The 20364-nt window shown below is 45.0% G+C and overlaps 1 protein-coding gene across 6 annotated transcripts in view; it reads left to right on the top strand.

Annotated features, from left to right (window-relative positions):
• Window positions 1-7600: 7600 nt before the first annotated feature.
• The window catches only part of nf1a (neurofibromin 1a), a 104299-nt gene continuing 91535 nt past the window's right edge, over window positions 7601-20364 (top strand). For all 6 annotated transcript variants that reach the window (XM_088906700.1, XM_088906699.1, XM_088906698.1 and 3 more), the window contains exons 1-2: window positions 7601-7872; window positions 16146-16289. In XM_088906700.1, coding sequence (XP_088762826.1) covers window positions 7813-7872; window positions 16146-16289 — 204 coding nt within the window. In that variant the 5' untranslated portion in view covers window positions 7601-7812. The remainder of the gene's footprint in view (window positions 7873-16145; window positions 16290-20364) is intronic.

Genomic DNA, 20364 nt, shown 5'->3' with positions numbered 1-20364 from the left:
AACCTTTATTGCCCCTAAACTCATCATGAGCTCATAAACATATGTACCACAACAATCCAACAACAGTGCCAAACCGTAAGACAAAACACAACAGCATCGCTCAGTATCAGCAACAGAACTCTTCCAGTACTGCGAGATTAAAAAAAACTATTGATCTTGTAGTGTGAAAACAATAACAAACGTTGGTTGGAAGGCCTATTTGCTCTTAGGTAAATATCTGCAAAAATATATTATTTATTGGCCTAATGCAACAACATTGACCTTTAATAGTCATTTTGTTTAGCCTGTTTCTCTTACGTTTGTCGTGTAAACGCCACTATTCATTATGTGGAAATAACAATTGAAATTGATTTACAAATGACTGGAAATGCTTAACGATGTCCGTAAATGCCTCCGTTAATTAATGCAAACTTGAGAACCGCCAACGAAGCTCTATGTCCTGAAATAGAAAAGTACGTGTTTTTAGTCCGATGAACAGATTGTTTCTGTTATCGTGGGGTTTCAAGCGCAGTAGCGCACTCTTGCACCCAGATTTCCCAAACAACTTCGCTCATTTAAACTGGGCAAACCTGAAATATTTTTCGAGCTTTTGCACGGTATTTGATGAACGAACTGATGAATCATACATAGGCAGGGTGTGTGTTTAAACAATATGAAACAGACCAGTTTCTACAAACATTTCTATCAACGGCTCAAGAATATTCTAGCAAGTTCTATTCTAAACCGGCGGAACAGCATTTTTCGGCACCGGGGATCGCTGGCATTCTTGTTCGGACACCAGACATCAGCGATGTCCTTGGTGAAAGGCGTTTACTCGCCAATCCCTCGTCTGATTTACATAGTTCAAATGAACCCGTGTCGTCTGTTTACCAGCAGTATCTTGGAGACCTGTCAATACTAAGCCTCGGCTCCAGTCACAGAAAAATTAAAACGGCTGTTTTCACAGAAGTGTGACACTTCGCTTTAATTTCTATGACACGCTGCGTAACAAGTCTTTTTAGTTGTTACCCTGCCTGCTGAAATATATCAGTGTATTATTTTTGGCACTCTTTCTGAAAAATAAGACAGTCCGGTCCTCGCTTTTTTTCTAAACGTAAAGATTTTAGATTTGCATTTTTTCCAACACTGTCCAGCAGAGGGCGCTGTAGAGGAGTTTGCCCAAGCGCGTACAGTTCAGTTTTGAGGTCATCGCCCAGTTGGCATGTGTCCCCCTTCCGTGAGATGACAGTCATTCCCCTTGAGGAAACATAACACCTTTCCATCTGTCTTGCAAAGTTCATCCTGCATGCCCATTACATACCGCACCAAGAAGACGGTCATACTGGATAACGCATACCAGTAAATTCAACCATAGCCGTGGCGTACTTTATAAAAGTTAGGTTAGGTAACAGCGAGGTCTTGAAGTCCTATCACGCGAGGAATGTGGAGAACTGCGAGCTCACTGTTTTTACACACTGCTGACAAATGCTGACATTTCAAGTGGTTTCTTCTGATGCTAGTAGTACTAGTGTATAAAAAGGGAAATTAGCGCAGAGATCGGGACCAGAAAACGTATGCGGAGGTGTCTGGTGTTCCTGTTTCGTTTGGCCTTCCCTTGGGGTAGCTGTTTTCTTATTTCATCTGTGGTGCTTTGGCTCCGCCTGTTGAGGTTGGACCGCAGTGCATGTCCTGCAGAAGGACGGTACGCGCCGGAGGCGGGCAGCAGACTTCCTCGTTCATAAAACGCTTCCTTAAAAACTAAAACGGCGTGCCTCTGTTTAAAGTCCAGTGAAGATACTTGAGTGCCAGTAGTAAGGAAGTACCAGATTATTGTGAAAGGTGTCCCATTGGACTGGGTTTTCTTTAAACCTAATAATAATACATAATACATGCTTACACTTATAAAGCGCTTTACAGGTAATCCGGACTCCCCTCCACCAGCACCAGTGTGCAGCCCCACCTGGATGATGCGACGGCAGCCATCGTTCAGAGATGGGGATTGTTAGGAGACCATGATTAGTAAATGCCTAGACCGTTCTTTCCGACATTTAAAAAAAAAATGGTATCCTCTGGACCATAGTGCAAAACATTTTCTTAGGAATTGTAACTCAAACTATTTTAATTCTCCAAAGTTCGACAGCTGAAATGACACCGCAGGTACAGTTACATTCTGTCCTTTGTGGTTCGGATGCTGTCCGTGTATAAATTCTGGCACTGTGCTAAAATCGATACTGAAACTCCACGCATTTGCATTTACAGTATGTAGAGAAGGACGTCTCAGTGCGTGAGCCCATGAGTTGCTGTAGACCCGAAATGCGATTTCGCCGCGGCAGGCTTGAAAGAGCCGGCGCGTCTGTTTTATTTTTAGATCTCGAGAAAGCGCGTTATTATTAAGTGAAGGGTTAATCTCGTTCTTGCGGGACGAATTTTAAGTGCCGTTTTGTCTAGACTGCAATTCTAAGTTTCCCCCCTCCAAACCGCAAAGCTCTGTGTCTTTTTCTAGAAATAAGAGCACGGGGTCAGCGGTTTCGGATCCCTGTGTTTCCTTTCCTTTTGTTTAAGATGATATCATGTCAGCGAGGAAGGCGATCTGAGTCATCGTGATTCATTGTTGTTATGCCTGACGTTAACACTTCCCCCTCTGTGAAATTCACGTGTTTGGGACCGGTCTCCGTCACGCTTTTACTGAAATGACGCTGTCGGAAGCGGGACGACGTCATAAATATTTTAATATTAGGTTTTTATTTAAACATTAGTAAAACAAAAAAAGGAGACAATATTAAAACAGATAAAAAAATAGGCTCACTTCACAGCTAGAGAAATTCACAATTATAAAAACTGAAAATGAAACTTTTTACATAATTCCATTGTATGTCTTGCCTTTTGATTCTTTACATTTTTAATAGAATTTAAATTAAAAAATGAATTATTTCCCTCAAAAGCATTAATAAAGGGGTTAAATTACTTTTGTGGATGACCTATTTCGCCAAAGTCATTAACAGATTAATTATAAAAACATATCCTTTATCCAAATCTGGTCTAATAAAATCTAAAATAATATCAAAATCTCCCAAATTAACGTTTAACTTTAAATATTTAACAATAACATTGTGCAAGTCTATCCAAAACAATTCTGTATATGTGCAATTAACAAACAAATGTAACAACGATTCCTTCTCATTATTACAAAATACTCATAAGTCTTCTTGTTCGTCTTGAAATCTAGAAAGTGTCAATTTAATAGGATAAAACGGAACTTTTTTTCTTCAGCCGCTTGGGATCTGCCTGCGAGTCTCCCTATCATCATTTCATTCCCGTGAAACTCCCCTTTGCCACGGCCTTTTAACTCTCGCAGTTAAAATCAGGCCACACGCTCTATAAACGTTTTAACACATAAAACTGCGCGTCATTTCCTAATATCCAGACGCTGCTGTAAGAACATGTTCGGTGCTGAAATGTCTGTCCCAGCTGTGACCAGCCCAGTGAGACTCAGCGCCCTGTGGCTGCAGAGGAGCAAATCTCATCTCTCTTCTTTAGATTGGAGTCGATATCATCATCGTCGTCGTTTTAGGTACCCATATTATGACAATATCACGAGTTTAATAGCTTTGCGCGATGTTACCAGGGCCGAACCAAGTCGAGATGCTGTTCGTACTGCAATAATAGGTTTGAAATGATAATAATCGGGAGGCGGACTCAGGATTCCCACGTTCTACAACATTCCCATTCACTTCTCGCTTCATTTATTTCATTCAGCTGCGTGCTATTGTTGTCCGGCTGTGCTGGCGCTTCTGTTCCGGGAGCCGGCAGTCGTCGTCATCCCGAGTCCCCCCCCTCCCTCCATTCACTCTTTTTCGTCCTCCCATAGAAGAAAACCAGAGCTCAGCCCAGCCGATGCATCGGAGCACCGGGCTTGAGTGTTTTTTTTTCCTCGCTTTGCCGTTATCAATGAAAGCGCAATTCGCACCTTTGTCCACTAGGGGCAGTGTCGCACCAGCAATGCGGTGGAAACCGGCGGCTGCGGAAAGCGCTGCCCAGTCAGCCAGCGGAGCGCAGCTCAGTCTTGAATGGCTGGCGACTGCGGGGATGTTATGAATGAAAAAGGTCTGTCGGATGTGCCCTCGCTGGTTTCTCTATGATCGGTGCTTTCCTGCAGTAGCGATCGGTTACAGCGGAGCTTTACAGAGTCGTTTATAGGTTACCATAAGTTAGCAAAATCTGCCAATTTGTGCACGCACGGCCACGTTGCTGAAGCTACTACACCAAAAAAAAAATGCAAAACGCGAGCGCGGTAGAATATTGTGCGACCCGGAGAGATCGCTGGAAAGATGAATTCGTAATGAACTGGGAGCGAGTAAATGCTGTTAACATTCGCGATAAGCTCTCTGAATACACACTTAAATGCGCAAATTAGACTCGTCAAAGGGTTAATCAGGTTGTGCTGGTCTTCAGGGAACACAAAATAAATCTTTGGTACCTATTCTATTACATATAGGTATAGGTGTATCTACACACAGATATGTCTATTTCACACAATTAAGAAAGCTGTCTCTAGCGTACTTATGCCTAGGATAATTATCACGCTCTTGGTGATTTTAACTTTGGTCTGTCACGGGTGAGTTATCGAAAGACCTGCTTATAGCTTTGTCATGATCCCACCCTTTTAAATTATTTTGCCCTCCTTTGTGTGAAACAGCACCCCCTTTCACTGGGGTGGGAATTGCAACTGCATGGCCCAAACCCACACTAAAGGGCTTCAGATATTTTTCTCACTGTTCCTTTGCACAGTGCGAAAAACAAACAACAAACAAACAGGCTGGGATGACTTGAGTTAATGCTTCACCAAGAAACAGAAATGTTAGTGTGTCTGCAGACATCCCCCGACTCGAGTTGACCTACCGTTTCATGCCAGAGTGCTTGCCTTAATTCCGCCTCAGTCTGTCACTGCTGTTTACAGAGTCTCCTCTGAACTCAGAACCATATCTTTCCAGTGTTTCAGCAGCAACCAGGACGCTTGCCTGTTTTTCCTGATGTTGTCCTTACAGCATTCTTCAGATTAGTTTAATTAATTCAATTTGCCGCATGTGATGGGAAAATGACTGCAGCAGCAATAGGCAGGAAAAGGGGTAAGAGTCTTTATTCACACAACCCCAGTACTGTGAGAGAGTCTTTAACTCCTTCAAGTCAGGATCGTCGGTCCTCTCCGGTGTGACATGAGACGAGAGGCCACAGCAGTACAGCTGGTTCATAGCAGAAAAATGCGTGGAAATCACATTTCTTTTTAATATAACACCCTTGTGGTTAGTGTGCAAAGATTATATCCGTGTTCCCACGTTTAAAAAAACAATCTATACATGTTTAACAAGGCTTCAGATACATGATACTATACCTGTAATACAGACAACTGCAAGGAAATGTTAGAACTCGATCAGTAACCAAAGACTTTCCATTCATTCTGCCTTCGTCAGCCTTTTTTCCCCCCTGCAACAGGGAGGATTTTCGAGTTTCTGCTGTGCTGTTACTCTTCCAGTGTCGCCGGAGTGGAAATCCAGGAGTGTTTTTTGTTTCCAGTCGGTTTGTTTTAACAAGCAAGCAGCGGGCGCCAGCCGGGGTCAAGCCTGGACAGGACACCAGTCCGTCACAGGGCAGACACACAAACGCAAACGCACACTCACACCGCGGCCAATTTGGTCCAGCAGCCAATTAACTTACCGGTATGTTTTGGGACGGTGGGAGGAAACCCATGCAAACACGATGACAGCATACAGACTCCACACAGACAGCACCCCAGGTCTGGAAATTAACCCAGTGCCCCTGGTGAAAAGCTAACCACTGTGTCACCCTAGTCCCCGTCAGTCCCGTTTAATATAGCCTATAGGATTGTTTAATATATTGCAGGGTATCATTCCTCACAATAGGTTTATCCAGTTTGGAACTTAGAGCAATCCTTTAGAGTTTCTAGGGGCCACGTTATGTACTTGTTCTGAATGGAGAGAGCAATTTGTTTAATGAACTCTGACCTTTCGGTTCTCCAAATGTGGATGGGTGTTGTACCTAACCTGTCACTCTCCAGCTGAAGGTATGACATTTACAATGCACCTTTACACAGTGAATATTTATATGTATATCTAGCAGAAACAGAGCATACCTTCAGGAGGAATACCAACTCCCAAGAATCCAATGACATTGAAAATGTTTGTTGGGTGTTTTAGTCACAGTGAATTTGGCTCAACCTGCTTGACTGAGGGCCAGACCGCCTGCCCAGAGGACGAGGGGGTTGGGACCCCCCTGCAGAGTGAGGGGTGACCGAGGGGCAGCTGCGCAGGTGGAGATGGGGTGGAGGGGGGATGCAGGAGATGAGTGCAAGGGAGATAAAGCTTATGTACAGAATAGTTTTCCAACTGGGAAGTGATGTCAGTTTGGCTGCTCTCGGTCCCTCCTGAACGTTCATAATAAACTCCAGTAGCTTTTATTGCAATAACCACTTGCGTGCAAATATGCTATTGCATGCGGTGCAACAAATTGATTTTGTATGACAATTATGGAACGGGACACTTCAGTCTTTGTTTTTTGGGGTGAAGCGCATACAGTTCACGGCGGACTTCAGCAGCGTGAATTGCAACCCTCTGCTTTTTTGGAATTTCGTTGCCTGAAACTCAGAGCACTAGGATAGGCCCACTTAACAATGAGGATAACTTGTGTGTTTAAGTTGTGCAACAAGCCAATACCAGGTTGCACAAACAAGACCAAGCCTGGAGTGCACATACTGTACAGTAGCACTAAGACACATGATAAAGAAAATGGGTAGCATGACAAATAATAGAAAACAAATAATGTCTATTACATAACACTCCGAGACTATGGAGAGCCTTATCATTGGCTGTGAGAGACTTTCCCACCCTCTACACAGACATTCATTCAGAATTCAACCCCCTAACACACCACAGTCATCACACTGATACCTCTGATCATCCTGGAGTACTGCTGTGTTCCCTTTCGGTTTTTTTTTAACATAAAAGAATACGTAATGCCATCACAATTAATATACCACCCCCCGGCCACCCCCTCTTCCTCAGACCCCAAATCTTTCCCAGCTCATTCCACAGGAAGATGAGGGGGGGGTGACACGCCAGACGACTCGGTTACATAACATCACAAGACAACTGCACATAGCAGCGCACTTCGCGAAGTGGAAGTCGCTCATATTATCCTACTGCGATACAGGTGCTGAAACAGAGCCTCCCCTCTGCTAAAAAAAAAGAGATTCATAGACCCCCCCCCCTCCCCTCCCCGCTCTGCTTTCAGTTTAGAAGGAAGAGCTTCGCGTTTAGTCCTAGTCTGGTGGTGTAGTTTATCCCCGGCTGCACATTGTCCTAGCAGCTCGGCGCAGAAATGACATCACTGCTCTACCGTGTCTTTTTCTTTCCTTAATGAAACAACCGAGTAGGGTACAAGGGATGTGAGCCTTGCCTGCTAGCCTGCTCACTCCCTCCTCTCAAGAGTCACATTTTTTTTTTCTCCAATTCTTCGCTAGTCTAACCCACCGCACAGATCCCCCGGCGGCGCAAGCGCAGTAGCCGCCCCACCGAGCTCGCTCGCTCGCTCGCTTGCTGGTCTCATTACGGCTTCACTGGGAAGGAGGATTCAAACTTCCGGTGTGGTGTCATGGCGGCATGGTAGTGTCTGCTAAAAAGAAAAAAAAAATAACGAACCCCCCCCACCGTCCGGGTCTGACAGCGGTTTTCCGAGGACTATAGGGTCGAAAGTGACACACAAAGGCGCTCCTCGGGCTGGGATTGCACGCTAGCCCACCGCGGCTCCTCTCGGCCGGCCATGGCGGCGCACAAACCCGTGGAGTGGGTTCAGGCCGTCATTAATAGATTCGACGAGCAGGTAAGAAGAGCGGCTCGGATGATGGGGGTCGCAGCCGCTGTCTGCTCGGGGACGGGCGGGTGTCTGCGTGTGCTGCCGGGGTGGCTGCCGTGCGCGGGGGTGGGAGGGCTGAGGCAGAGCCGGGAGATCCCGTTTGGATCCGGGGCTGGGTTGGTGGGCAGAGGATGGGCGATGGAAAATTGATAACCACTCGCCTCGTACTGTAACAAAACCGCAGTGTAGGAGAGAGAGAGAGAGGAGAGGAGAGGAGGGGGGGGGGAAGCATTAGGTAGCGACCATTTGGAAACAAATACAACTATTTTAGCCAGGAGCAGGACAGTTCACATTGCATTAGAGCTTGCACGGGGTTGTTGAAAAGGGGTCTGTGTGCGCACACAAATGTGTCTACACGTACGCGATAGTGATTTAGGTTGAGTGTGCAGTGGGATGCAGTTTTCTTAGAGAATTGTTTTTTATTTCGCTTCCGATTACCATCAGGAGCTAGGGCAGAAAACCGTGTCTTCATAACACAAGGCATGCACGGGAAAAAAAAAATACCCAGAGCCATAAATCTGCAGTTTTTCGTCCGTCTCTTTGTGGACGGTATTACTGTGTGCTGAACCAAATCTAAGATGTTGTAAACAACCAGAATTCCTCTTCAAGCCTGGTTATACAGGCAGAAAGAGGATGATTAGTCTTTTTTTTTTGGGGTGGGGGGAGTGTTTCTGATACCCCGCAACAAAGGGTTGTATGAGGATGGCGTGCACGCGTTTGTGTCTTTTTATTTTAAGAATGAAATCCAGCAGCAGGAGCAGCACAGGGCTCTCGGATAGATGGCGTTTTCGCCGACTCGGGCTGCAAAATAACACTTCTGTTTCAATTCTGGCGTACGGTATTCGCGTCCGTCGTGGTGTGGACGAACAGATATTTCCGATTTGCGAGGACAGATAAACGCCGTGTGGAGAGGTATACATATACGTGGATATATTCCTTGACAGCAGCCCTGAAGACCAGCAGTCAAACAGAGCTTTCGTTTTTAGCAATACATCATCGAGTAACTCGGTCGTCTCAGCACAGGCGGCGATGTTAAAACCCTTCTTGAAAATAATTCCTTGCGCGAAGCGGGTGGGGGTGGGGGGGAATGGGAGATAATTTCCTTCATGTCCATGCCTTTTCTCGGCTTTTTGTCTTCTTTCTATTAAAAAAAAAACCAGCACTGCTCTTTTTAACATACCCTTGTATGTTCCGACCCGCTATTTTCTGCTCGATATCCAGGCTTTCAGAAAATTCTTCGCTACTCGGCGAAAGAGCGTCATCTACCCACACATAACATGATGCTGAGACTTCACCCTGTAGATGCATGGCGTACGGTGCAAGGATTTTTGTTGTGAAAACGTTTTGTGGTAGCCTCTCCCCCCTCATCTCCTTGCGTGTGTTTTTCGGTTTTTCAGATGTACCGAAACAATATTGCTTAATTTAACCTTTTGACCTAACACCACTACAGACCGTATCGCCGTGCTTCCTTGGAGAAATGGGTTCAAAGATAAAATGAAGATTCTTTTTTTTCCGATAACGGGTGTACGGTGTTGCAGAACTACAGTGTTAAAACTAAATTTGGAAAGTGTCGACAGGGGCAAGCCTGCGTGTCCTTCAAAAAACTAGGTTTTAGGAATCTTTAGAGGGTTTTGTTGTTTTTGGAGCTCAAGCGTTATTGTTTTACTAGCCACTTTAAACGTCTGTTTCTAAAACAAAACGCTCATATTATAGCGATATCTCTGAATGCGATTGACAGAAAAATGGGGCATCTAACGTCCTGCTGCTATTAACTAGTGGAATCTCTTGATTTACCAGCAGAGTGTATTGCTCTTGTAGTAGTGCTAGAAAACAATTTTAAGATACCCCTCATCATCAGTTTTACATTAAGGGTAATTATGCACCGTAACTGAGCTGCAGGTGCCGTCCTTGTAGAAATGGAGACCTGTTTTGGTTTCTGTATCAATACCGATGCTGAAACCACATTTATTTTCAGTATGTTGATAAGAATCTCTGATTGAATGAATCCTCTGACTTTCAGTAAATAAATCCGTAGGCGGGGGGGGGGGGAGACTTTGTGGTAGCAGAGTTCAAAAGCTTGAGGTGTTTTGGTGTACTTAATGATTTCATGAGGTTTGTTTGACGAACCTGCACATTTTCTTTCCCCCCCCAGATCTTTATATCTCCAGTTCTTCTCGTGTGCGTTATGGCACTGGCTGCCCGCTGTGTGTTGCGTTGTTTTTTTCGAACCCTTTTGCAGGATTGTCCGAGCTGGAGAGCCCCGTACGGGTTCACAGTTGGGGGTTTTCAGCCCCTTGAACGAAAGCGCGTTTGGACAGTGATGCTTAGGAAGGAGACGGAGGTCGTCCTTTTTTTTTTCTCTATGTCGGGCCCAGGTTATCTGACCGGGGGGGGGGGGACATGTCTCTGGTTTCGTTCTTCTTTCGACTGATCTGGGGGGGTGGCGAGGTGAGTCTCGAGCGGTGAAGTGGAGCAGCAAGGCGAAACGTGCTGGACTGCAAGCTGATGTGCAGCAGCCGTCTGAAGAGGAGGATTTTGTCCGTCTCTGATCACTGGGTCTGGACGGCGCAGGAGAGGTGCTGTCTCTCCTTCGCGGGGGGCTGGATTTTTGGAGGCTGAAGCGTGGTGGGCCGTCCCGTGACATCACAGGCACGCCAGGCCGCTGGGTCGTCTTGCTCGGCGCCACCGGGTCCATTCCTGGACTCAGCACTAGTACTCGTCCTCGCCGTCCTCCCCATACACCGAGCTGACTGTGACGTTTGAACTCTTCCTGTGGCTTCGCACGCTGGCGACGAGACCGGGTGGCTGCAGGGAGCTCTGTGGGGTTGTCCGTGGTTTGGGTGGGTGCAGGAGTCACTGCCACACTGCCTGCTGTGGTGCTTTTATGAGAGTGTAGGTTCATCATACTGGTTTAAGTGAAGAAGCCCGTATCAAGGCCTGGCATTCTCAGCAGAAGGAACATGTGTTGTGCGTGCAGTTGTAGGAGAAAGGCACAGGAGTGTCCCTCGTTATATCCCAAAGTACAGCAAAAGCCCATCATCTGTGCCAACAGAATGGCTGAACGATCCTGTCATATGCGATGATTGTTAGATAATTGTCCCAAATCACGTGGTACAATGAAGATGCTTTGTTAATTGTCACCACTACCTTAGTCTGCTTTAGGACACAGTGCCCTTGCACTGGAGGTGCAGAGGCAGGGCATAGAGTGAGTCTTGTGTTTCCAGAAAATGCACATTGTTTTGTCATCTCTTCTTCCCCTAATTGGTTGGATATTCGCACGGGTTCCGGGCCGCTTGCTGATCGGTCTGTTTTAGGCAGTTTTTACATGTGCCCCCTTTGCTGAAAATACCTGGGTTAGACAAAAGGTCTTCCCAGGCAGCTTCAGTATTCTGTGTTGTTTGCAGACTGCTCGTATTGCGGTCTACAAGTTGTTTTGGGTTTGGTGTCTAAAAGGCCCAGCTTGCAGTCTGCGCACTTGTCGCGTTGAGTTATGCCTGAGCCCGAACGGCCCTAGGTCAGCGATCGTGCCCACTGGTGCCATCCTCTTGTGCAGAGCTGCCACTTTCCCAGACCAGAGTATCCTGCAGGACAGTTGGAGCAGCTATAGGGCATACTGGGGGGAACATGTGCCACTGTTTCAGCTTCACCTGTTGGCCCTCTATCTTTCTTCACACGCACTTGGATCTATCACGATTTGCACACAGACTGAAACATGCATCACACAAGTGTGTCTGTCTAGCGAACAGAGGTAGTAATGATAGCTGACCGTCCAATATTCTGGTGCTTCCTGCTCCCTTTGGGAGCCAGCTGTACCTCATGACCGCCTCTGTGGTCAGTACCGGACAGTTCTTCAGCCCACATCTTGGGATGTCTAACTGTGAGAGGCTCTTGAAGACGACGTCAGCCTCCCTTTCGTGTGCTCCTGTTGGAGTCCCGTTGAGCGAAGTATGGCGGAGAGCCATTACTTTTTTTTTTTGGTCTCCTGAAAGAAACTTTTGCCACTTTTCTTAAGTTACTTTTACTGGCCGGCTCTGGTTTCACGGGCTACAGAGCGGTGATTATGTACCGGCTTAGTGGCAGGGTGCGGCTCATTACAGTTTGATGAAAGTGTAATAGAGATTAAATCCACTTCTTATTGTTAAGCCTATTTGGTTGGCTCTGTAAGTCACAAAAGAGGATTGTGTGTGACGGCTGTAGCTCGGCTCAGACCCTTGTTTTTGGTATTATGCATTGACCCCTTCCCGTTTTTTTTCCCCCACTCCTCCACATATTCATTTACTCCTGTCTCACAGGCACAGCTCACACAGTGTATTTAAAACTGAGAACAGGCAGTGCTTCTGTACACAAAGGGCAGTGGGGGTCTGGAACAAGCTGCCCAGCCATATTGTTGAGAAACAGCTGGATAAGATCTTTGGATCACGTAACTACTAAAAACCCAACAAGTTAAAAGGGCTGGGTGGCTTCCTGTAGTTTATAGTCTTATGTTCTTATAACCAAGCATTGAATTTTTTTAAAGTAGTATGGTGTGCAGCATAAATAGTAAACATATATTTTCTAGTAGTATTTGTTCGTAAAAATTGATCAGTGGATTTAATTCTGTCTGTGAGGTTGTTATCAAAGGTTTTGCATTACGCTTTTGAGAAGGTTTGTGCTGTTGGTGAGCTAAATACACTTTTTTTCTGATCATCTTTTGTCTTGGTCCATTGAGAAAAGCGGCTCTTGAAAACTCTGGTTTCTGTTCCTTTGTCCCTCTGTGGTGTTTTGGAATGTAACTGCAGATGCTGTCTGAGAGATGCTTTACACAAAATCAGGCACCTCTTCAGTGTTGGTTTTAGATAATTAGCTTGTCTTCCAATCCTGTTGGCAGTTAATTCTCATACCTGTCTCACTGAAATATTCTTACTCTCAATTTGGGGACATTTTTTCACTAAAGTCTCTCAACGTCTCTCAAATGCTGCAGAATTCTAAACCTTCCCCTGAACCTGTTTGGAATTGTGCAGGCGAATGGGATACTTTTCCATCTGAAATCTGGACTCCTGCACTGGAACAGGCAGCAGGGAAGATGAGAGGTTTCTGTGGGAAGGACTTCTTAAGTCTGTTGTTTGTATCCAGTGATTTTAACTGGCAGCCTGCTTATGAACGGGGCCAGGTTCATAACTAACTGTAGGTCCTTGGTTATTTGGCAACTGATAATCTGGCTTTCAACATTTTCCAGGAGACACGGTCTGATCTGGTGATAGAATGTTGTTTGTAAATACTGCATAGTATACTATTTGTCATTAAACAGATACTGTAATAATACTTATAATTTGTATTAAACAAGCCGAAGTAATGTGTGCTGTACAGCACTGGTTTTACAGTACAGTCCAAGTATATGTAGCCTGTGTGTTTTTAAGGACTTCAGACATTATAACATTTTTATACAGGAAACAAATTCCAAGTAGTTAAAAAAGAACATGCAAAATAAGCTACCATAAAAACATTTGTATGATTATCATCATTTTTTACATCTAAAGCTTTAAAATTCATGATCTGCTGTATAAACTGTTCCTAGGAGCACAAGTGTGATGCTAATGTTATAGCGCTGAGTCTAAATTATTAGTAACCTGTGTATTTGTATGTAAATATATGGACTGGTCAATGTATCCCTAGAATATTCATGTATCCCTAGAATTAGAAGTTTAAGTTGTTTTTAAGAAGGTAGAGAAGTATAAATTGTAAACACACAAAATACATTAAATAAAACCTTTCAGGTGTTGAAGTTTGAGCCCGCATCTTGATAATTGGTAGATTCAAAATAATTTAAAAAAAGAAGCCTATCTCTTTGTTTCAAAGTTTTATTTTCTAGGGCTCAGTCTTGAGAATTAGTGAGAGTTTTAATTGTATCCCAAAACTGTAAGCACATTCTACATGTGGTTATTGTGCTAAACAGAACTTTTTTTTTCCTTTGTTGTAGGTTATTTAGTTTTATGTAATGTATGAATGTAGTTGGGTTTTTATTGCATACAAAGCAGAACGGTTCTGCCAAAGTGCACGTAAGTGAAGAGATTGGTCCGTGACCTTTCAGGAATTTAAAACCAAGCCTGCAGACAAAGTGCTCAGTGTTTGGAGGAGCGGCATTAATATGGATGTCAACAAGCTGCACTGTGTGTTCGGGGGTTCTCCGAGTTCACACGCCTGACGTCCCCTTCCCCATCTTGGGACTCCAATTTCCATTGCATTTGAATTTCTCGGAGTCATTGTCTCTCGTCACGGAAGTGGAACTGCCTCTCAACGCTGCCAGCAGATGGCGGTATAGTGTCTGCTGGGCAGGGTGCACCTGTTCGGTGCAGTTCTATTGGCGTGGGAGTGCTGAGGTGCTGGTGTTGTTTGAGAGTAGTTGTTTCGTCAGAGTGTTAATGTGCCGTTGCTGTCGTGAACTGGTGCAGTAAATGGCGCAGACTGGTTGTTCCTGTCAGGACTCCTCCATGCCAGTATTCCTGCAAGGTGGTCTTCCTGCTTCAGTGGCGTTACTGTGGGATTGCATGACATCAGGGTTACGTCTCTACGCATCTAAACACAGCTTTGTCCATTAAGGTAAAATGGATTGAAGCAGTGCATGCTAAGTGTGGACTTTGTCCAAACTTTATGAACTTGATTATTTTGTAGTCAAGGCTGCGGTACGTGCTGAGAACAGAGGTGCATTGTGATGTATACAGCTACTTCTTGATGGCAGAAAAGTTTGATTCCAAATCTCTCATTTTACTTTTGTCAGATTTCATTCTTGAACAATATACAGGTTTGCTTTTTTTTTGCTGTGATGGTAGCTTACTGGCAGCATGGTGGCGCAGTGGTTAATATTGATGACTTGCAGAGCTGGGGCCCTGGGGTGCTCTCTGTGTGGAGTTTGTATGTTCTCCAGGTGGTCATGTAGCTTTCCTCGAGCGGCTTCAGTTTCCTCCCACAGGCCGAAGACATACTGGAATGTTAGCTGACTCCTGGAAAAACTGGCCCTGGTGTGAGTGTGTGCCCTGAGATGGACTGGTGTCCCACCCAGGATGTACCCTACCTTGTGCCCATTGCCTACCGGGATAAGTCCTAGCTTTCCCGAGCCCCTCTATTGGAAGCAGCAGTTAGAAAATGGATGGATGGTAGTAGGTTTCGATCCTATTTTTTTCCCTACATAGCTCACATGAACACATTCTGTAATACAATGCATTCACTGTATTCTGCAGCAAAGTAAAAAAAAAAAAAATCACTCTTGGATTAAATTCCCGGTGGTTTTATGCGGTCAGATTTGTACAAGTCGAGCAATAGTGTAGCCTGGGCAGTGCCTATCTGCACACAGCTTTGCTGCCTTGTCCATTGCATGACACATCAGCCCGAATACTTCCTTCCGGTTTCCTTGCTGGGGCCGTAGGACGTCTTTAGCTGCTGCTCCATGATGGTCTCGGTCTTGCATTCTGCAGGCGTGCAGTTGCTGGCCCAAGGAAGAAGACGGTAGAAATGACAGATCTCTGTGAAATCTTACGGTCTGTCTGCTGCCTACAGGATAGGCACTGCGTGGTTGCAGACCGTCGCAGTATGGCCTCTCCTGTGCATCCTTTGATATTCCTGTGTCTTCTTGCTTCCTCTCTTTACTGGAGCCGGTTGACATCAACGATCCATTGCACCTGGGACTTTGAAAGCTGCGCTTGCCAACTTGATGATGTCATTAAACATTTTGTTTCTGGATTTTTTATTTTGTTTGCATAGTTGCAAAACGTGCATGGAAAGATCGCGTTTCATCTCCGGCTGCAGCAGTGTCCAGGTTGTCTAGTTTTGGTTCTTAGGTTTGAAGGGTTGCGTTTGAATCTCTTCAATGCCCACATCTGAGCGACAGAATCGTGCTTTCCCACCCTCATTCACATGGCGTATCTTCTCTCTCACCGGTCAGTGAGAGGGGGTTGGTTTTGCTGAGCGGCCCGCTGCTGGATGGGGCTCGGCTTTGGCAGTCTCGGCCTCAGGCCTCGTCATTGTGGCAGAATGAAAATAGGTCATTTCTAGTCTCAGAGAACATTGAAGACTGGCCGAAACTGGTGATGTGGTAAGGTCATCGTGACTCAAGCCAGTGACTGAAGGGAAAATGATCTGTCCTTAGGGAGAGGTGTGAGCAAACCGCTTGATTAATCCTTTTGTCTCAGGCCCCACGCACTATTATATAGTGCCTAAGACAACAGTCTAAATTTTCCCTGTGTTTTTTTTTCCCTTTTGTTTTGTAGCTTCCGATCAAAGCGGGACAGCAGAACACCCACACCAAAGTCAGCACAGAGCACAATAAGGAATGTCTTATTAACATCTCCAAATACAAGTTTTCCCTCGTCATCAGCGGCCTCACTAACATCTTGAAAAATGTGAACAATATGGTAAGTAACTCCAGAATGGGTCCACGTTTTCATTGAAAGCAAAATAATTAGCTTGGAGGACCCAAAGATAGAGCTTTTGGTTCTCCGTTTGGGCTATGTTTTTATCTCACATTTCCGATTGCTGGTCACTTTGATCATTTTTCAGGAAGTTACTTCCATGTTTGTTTTTATCACGTGTGTGTGTGTCTTTCCTGTGATAAATGAGTGTGGGACACAGACGAGAAGGCAATGTTCAAGAGGGCCGTTTCCATCTTCAGAGATGGTGCTGAGCATCATATTAGGAGGGTGTGCTTTTTCCTTTATTTTATAAAAAAGTGAAGCTGTTGGCTTCTGGTCTGTTGCTCACGTGACCGTTCTGGAAAACTGCTTTCTTTGTAAGCTGTGCGGTCCTGGCTCTGCTTCAAATGTTCGGGCTCTGACGGCCTGTGTTTTCGACGTGGGTCTTGATGGGATGATGTTTTCTGGAAAGGTATCGTGCTGGAAGAGAAGCTGGGGGCCCGGAGTGGAGAAGGGCTGCTTCATGCTAATGTCTTGCTCTCCTCCGTCATGCTCAGGGCCGGAATTAGCTGTCCTTTCCCCGGCAGCCTTATTGGCCCGTGCTCAGCGAGGATCACCCAGCTCCGGAACTGGGGAGATCTAGCAAATGGGAATGCGTCTTTCAGAGTCCCTGATCGCGCGCGGTCAGGCCGGGTCCTGAGCCACGTCAGCTCCCGAAGATCACAGACCACAAAGGGCGAAAATTGTGATCGGAGCCCCGTCTCCCCTGCATGCCCGACGTGCCGCCGGTGCAGTCGGAGAAAAGCTTTGACGTCCAGAGATCCGCTCGGAGCCCCTCGGTCAGCGTCCCTTGCAGAGTGGCTTGGAGCTCCTGAGCTCCTGCATGCTCCAGTATGCCTTTCCTCTCGGACAGAGGGTCACCTCTGCTTAGTTGTGCATGCTCAAGATGTGGGCCAAATCCACAATACATGGGATCTTAGAATGAAGGGGGTGATATGTGTTATATTTAATGGGAGTGCCACATGAGATTTAAGAAATTCTTTCACAACACTGGCTGGTAGGTCTTCAACTGTGTATAGGTATACATTTATTGAATGCTGGTGTATATTGTCTGGGGTCTTTCTGCAGTGATTTTTTACTGCTCCTAATAGCCTGATCCTCAAGCTCTTATTGGGTAATACAAAGAATGAATGTTGTGAGTGATTCTTCCATCAGAACCTAGAGATCGTACTGTCGTATATATTATTGTCAGATCGCCTTCCGACGTGCAGCACTGGAGCAGAATCCACCATTTTTCAGAGGCCATTCGCTTTGCCTGACTTGGGCACTTTGGATGTAAATTCCACTCCTGAATTTGAATGCTTTTTTTCCTCCACTAAAAGCAGCACAGCTAATCTTCCCAAAAGGCAAGAATAACAAAACTTTGCATCGCAATTTAACACGCGAAGTGCGTTTGCTTGTGCAGAGGTCCTCCTGTATTTTTTTTATGGAAGTCCCCCCCAGCTTTTGATCTCCCATTACTCCCATTACCATTCCCTCCAAAAAACCAAAGACATCGCTTCATTCATTTTTATGCTTGGGATCGGCTCGTCCTTTGCGCTGTGTCGATAAGCGTGCCTGTGTGCAGTTGGAGTTGGCCCCGCCTGTAGTTAAACCCACAACATAAGCAAGTGGGCCGACTCCAGGAGGAACTGCCGCGCTTATAGAAGAGAGCCAGTTCGACTGTCCTTTGTCAACTTTTCACAGACTGTAAAAAAAAACAAACTGGACGACAACGCAGTTATTACCAAGGGTGTTGACTGCAGACCACCCTGTCAAACACACTCCCTGTATATTGCTCACAGATGTTTGGTGTTTCTTCCACAAACCATTAAAAAACAAAGTTGGGCACTTTGCTATATATGTAAAGGGTTTGGGGAGCTGTACAATGAGATCTTCCACTTTTATGCTTCTGTGTTAGGCTTTGCTAAACTTTGCTTAAGATGTCCCCATCAGACTAAGACGTTTTGGTATCATTTTGATATCGTATACATTTTTACATTTCAGCCACTTGCTGTGCTAAGTAGATGTCCTTTAACATGCAAAACCTCTCTGAGGATGTGCGTTTCTGCATTTGCTACTGGGTAGAGTAGAGACCAGTTTGATAAACTCTCAAACATCATTCTCCTGTTCAGACCTCATGTAGCTTTTTATTTCTGTCTCTACTTCTGTTCCTGTGAGCAGAGGGGATAGATTAGTTATAGCGTTCCCTCAGATTCCAAGAAAATACAGTTCAGTTGGAATGGGTTTTCCTATAGATGTGAGGTATTATGGTGTAAGAAGAGCACATGTATTCTTCACAGAATATTTTTTCTCACTTCTGTCGAAACTACAGGTACCTTGTTTATATGGATATAAACACAAATATTTTTCAACAAACTTGATAGCCAAAACCACCAAATATTGCTTGCTAATGGAATAATAAAAATGAGGAAATTACTAAATTGCACTGAGCAGGTCCGTATTATTAATTAGAAGTGCTCATTATTATATTTGAACATCACTTAGAACTGAAACAGTGACAGAATTGTTACCAGGACGGCTAGTCTTTTCTGTTGCATGTAAACTGACATTTTATTGAACAGACAAGGTAAAGATGTATTTTATACCTGGTTTTGGAACAGGTAGCTGTGAAGAGAAGGAATGCTGGTTGAGTGAGAGAAGGGGGCAAGTGGCCCAGGGAGGAAGAGAAGGAATGACGAAGAGATCTAGAAAAAGGAAGACATAGTGGGTCGCAGAAGGTGTAGGCTGTAGTAGTTCAGGAGGGTAGCTGCGTCAGCATGCGTAGGCTGCAAAGGAACAAATAATAGGTTTAAGAGAAGAAAGAAAACACAACGTTTCGGCCATGGAGCCTTCTTCATAGATGTATTTTGTTCAGTTTATCAACAAGGTATCCACTATGAACAACAAAGGCTCATAGCATGTGTTAAAAGCAATACAAGCTCTGTGCCTGGGACCAGGTGGCAGTGAGAGACAGTCTTGTCCTGATTCTGTCCCATTCCTCTCTTAGAGCCTGCACAAGTGCGTTTGTGCCTGTTCGTTGCTCTCGAAAGGATTCGACGCCTCAGTTCATTCCAGATCATCCCACAGATATTCAGTGGGTCTTAATTCTGGTGAGAACGGGAGCCGGCAAGATCTCATCACTTGCTCAAGAAAGCACCAGATTGCCATCAATCACTGTGTTCTGCAGTAACTAGGCAGTCTGGCCCAGACTGTCACTCTTGGACCCCCTTTTCATTGGGCCTTTTCTTCACAACAATTGATGGAATCTTTTGGCATGTCTACGCCATTCTCTCTCCATTAAAGTGGTCTACACAAAACCTTCACTACATTTCCATTGTCTGTCCTGGCTCTCCTTGAACTATGGGATGCCTTTGACATTGTGCAGTCCTCATAAATAATTTAGACACCGATGATGACATCATTGGGTTTGCACTTATGTAGTTGGCTCCTGTCTTTCTGAATATTGACCTACTGCACTTTGTAACTACAGAGTGTATGAATGGGCTATGACACCTCTGTGGTGACTTGCGGTGTTCAGCAAGGCTCAGTTATGGGCCCTTTTCCCTTCCACATCTACATTTTACCACCTGGTGATTATCTTCCATTGCCCTGGTTTCACAACTGTTACATACTGTATGCTGTTTAGTGCATATTACAGCCTGGGTGCAACAATATTTTTTTTTTGTTCAGTAGTGACGAGACAGAGGTGATGGGATTCCTTTAGCATAGTCATTGATGCCCTTGAGATCAGATCAGCTACCCATATGAAAAGTCCAAAAATTTTACTATTGTGTTTTTGTTCACCTGTGTGATATTGCATGTTAATAACCTATTCTGTCCAGTCTGCTGCTGGCTTTTATTTTCTCTAGCTTGGACCTCTGTAACATACTGTTAACAGGTGCCACTAAGTGCGCTATTAACAGACTTGAGTTTTGTCAAAGCTCAGTATTTTTAAATCTGTATTAAGTTATATATGAATATCACTTCTGTTCTTGCCTCCCTCCATTTGCTCCCAGTGACATATAGGACTGACTTC

The sequence above is a fragment of the Atractosteus spatula genome, chromosome 27 (assembly GCF_055471065.1).
Source record: "Atractosteus spatula isolate fAtrSpa1 chromosome 27, fAtrSpa1.hap1, whole genome shotgun sequence".
Taxonomy (NCBI): domain Eukaryota; kingdom Metazoa; phylum Chordata; class Actinopteri; order Semionotiformes; family Lepisosteidae; genus Atractosteus; species Atractosteus spatula.
The sequence above is the reverse complement of the archived record's forward strand: the minus strand, read 5'-3'. Positions and strand labels throughout refer to the sequence as shown.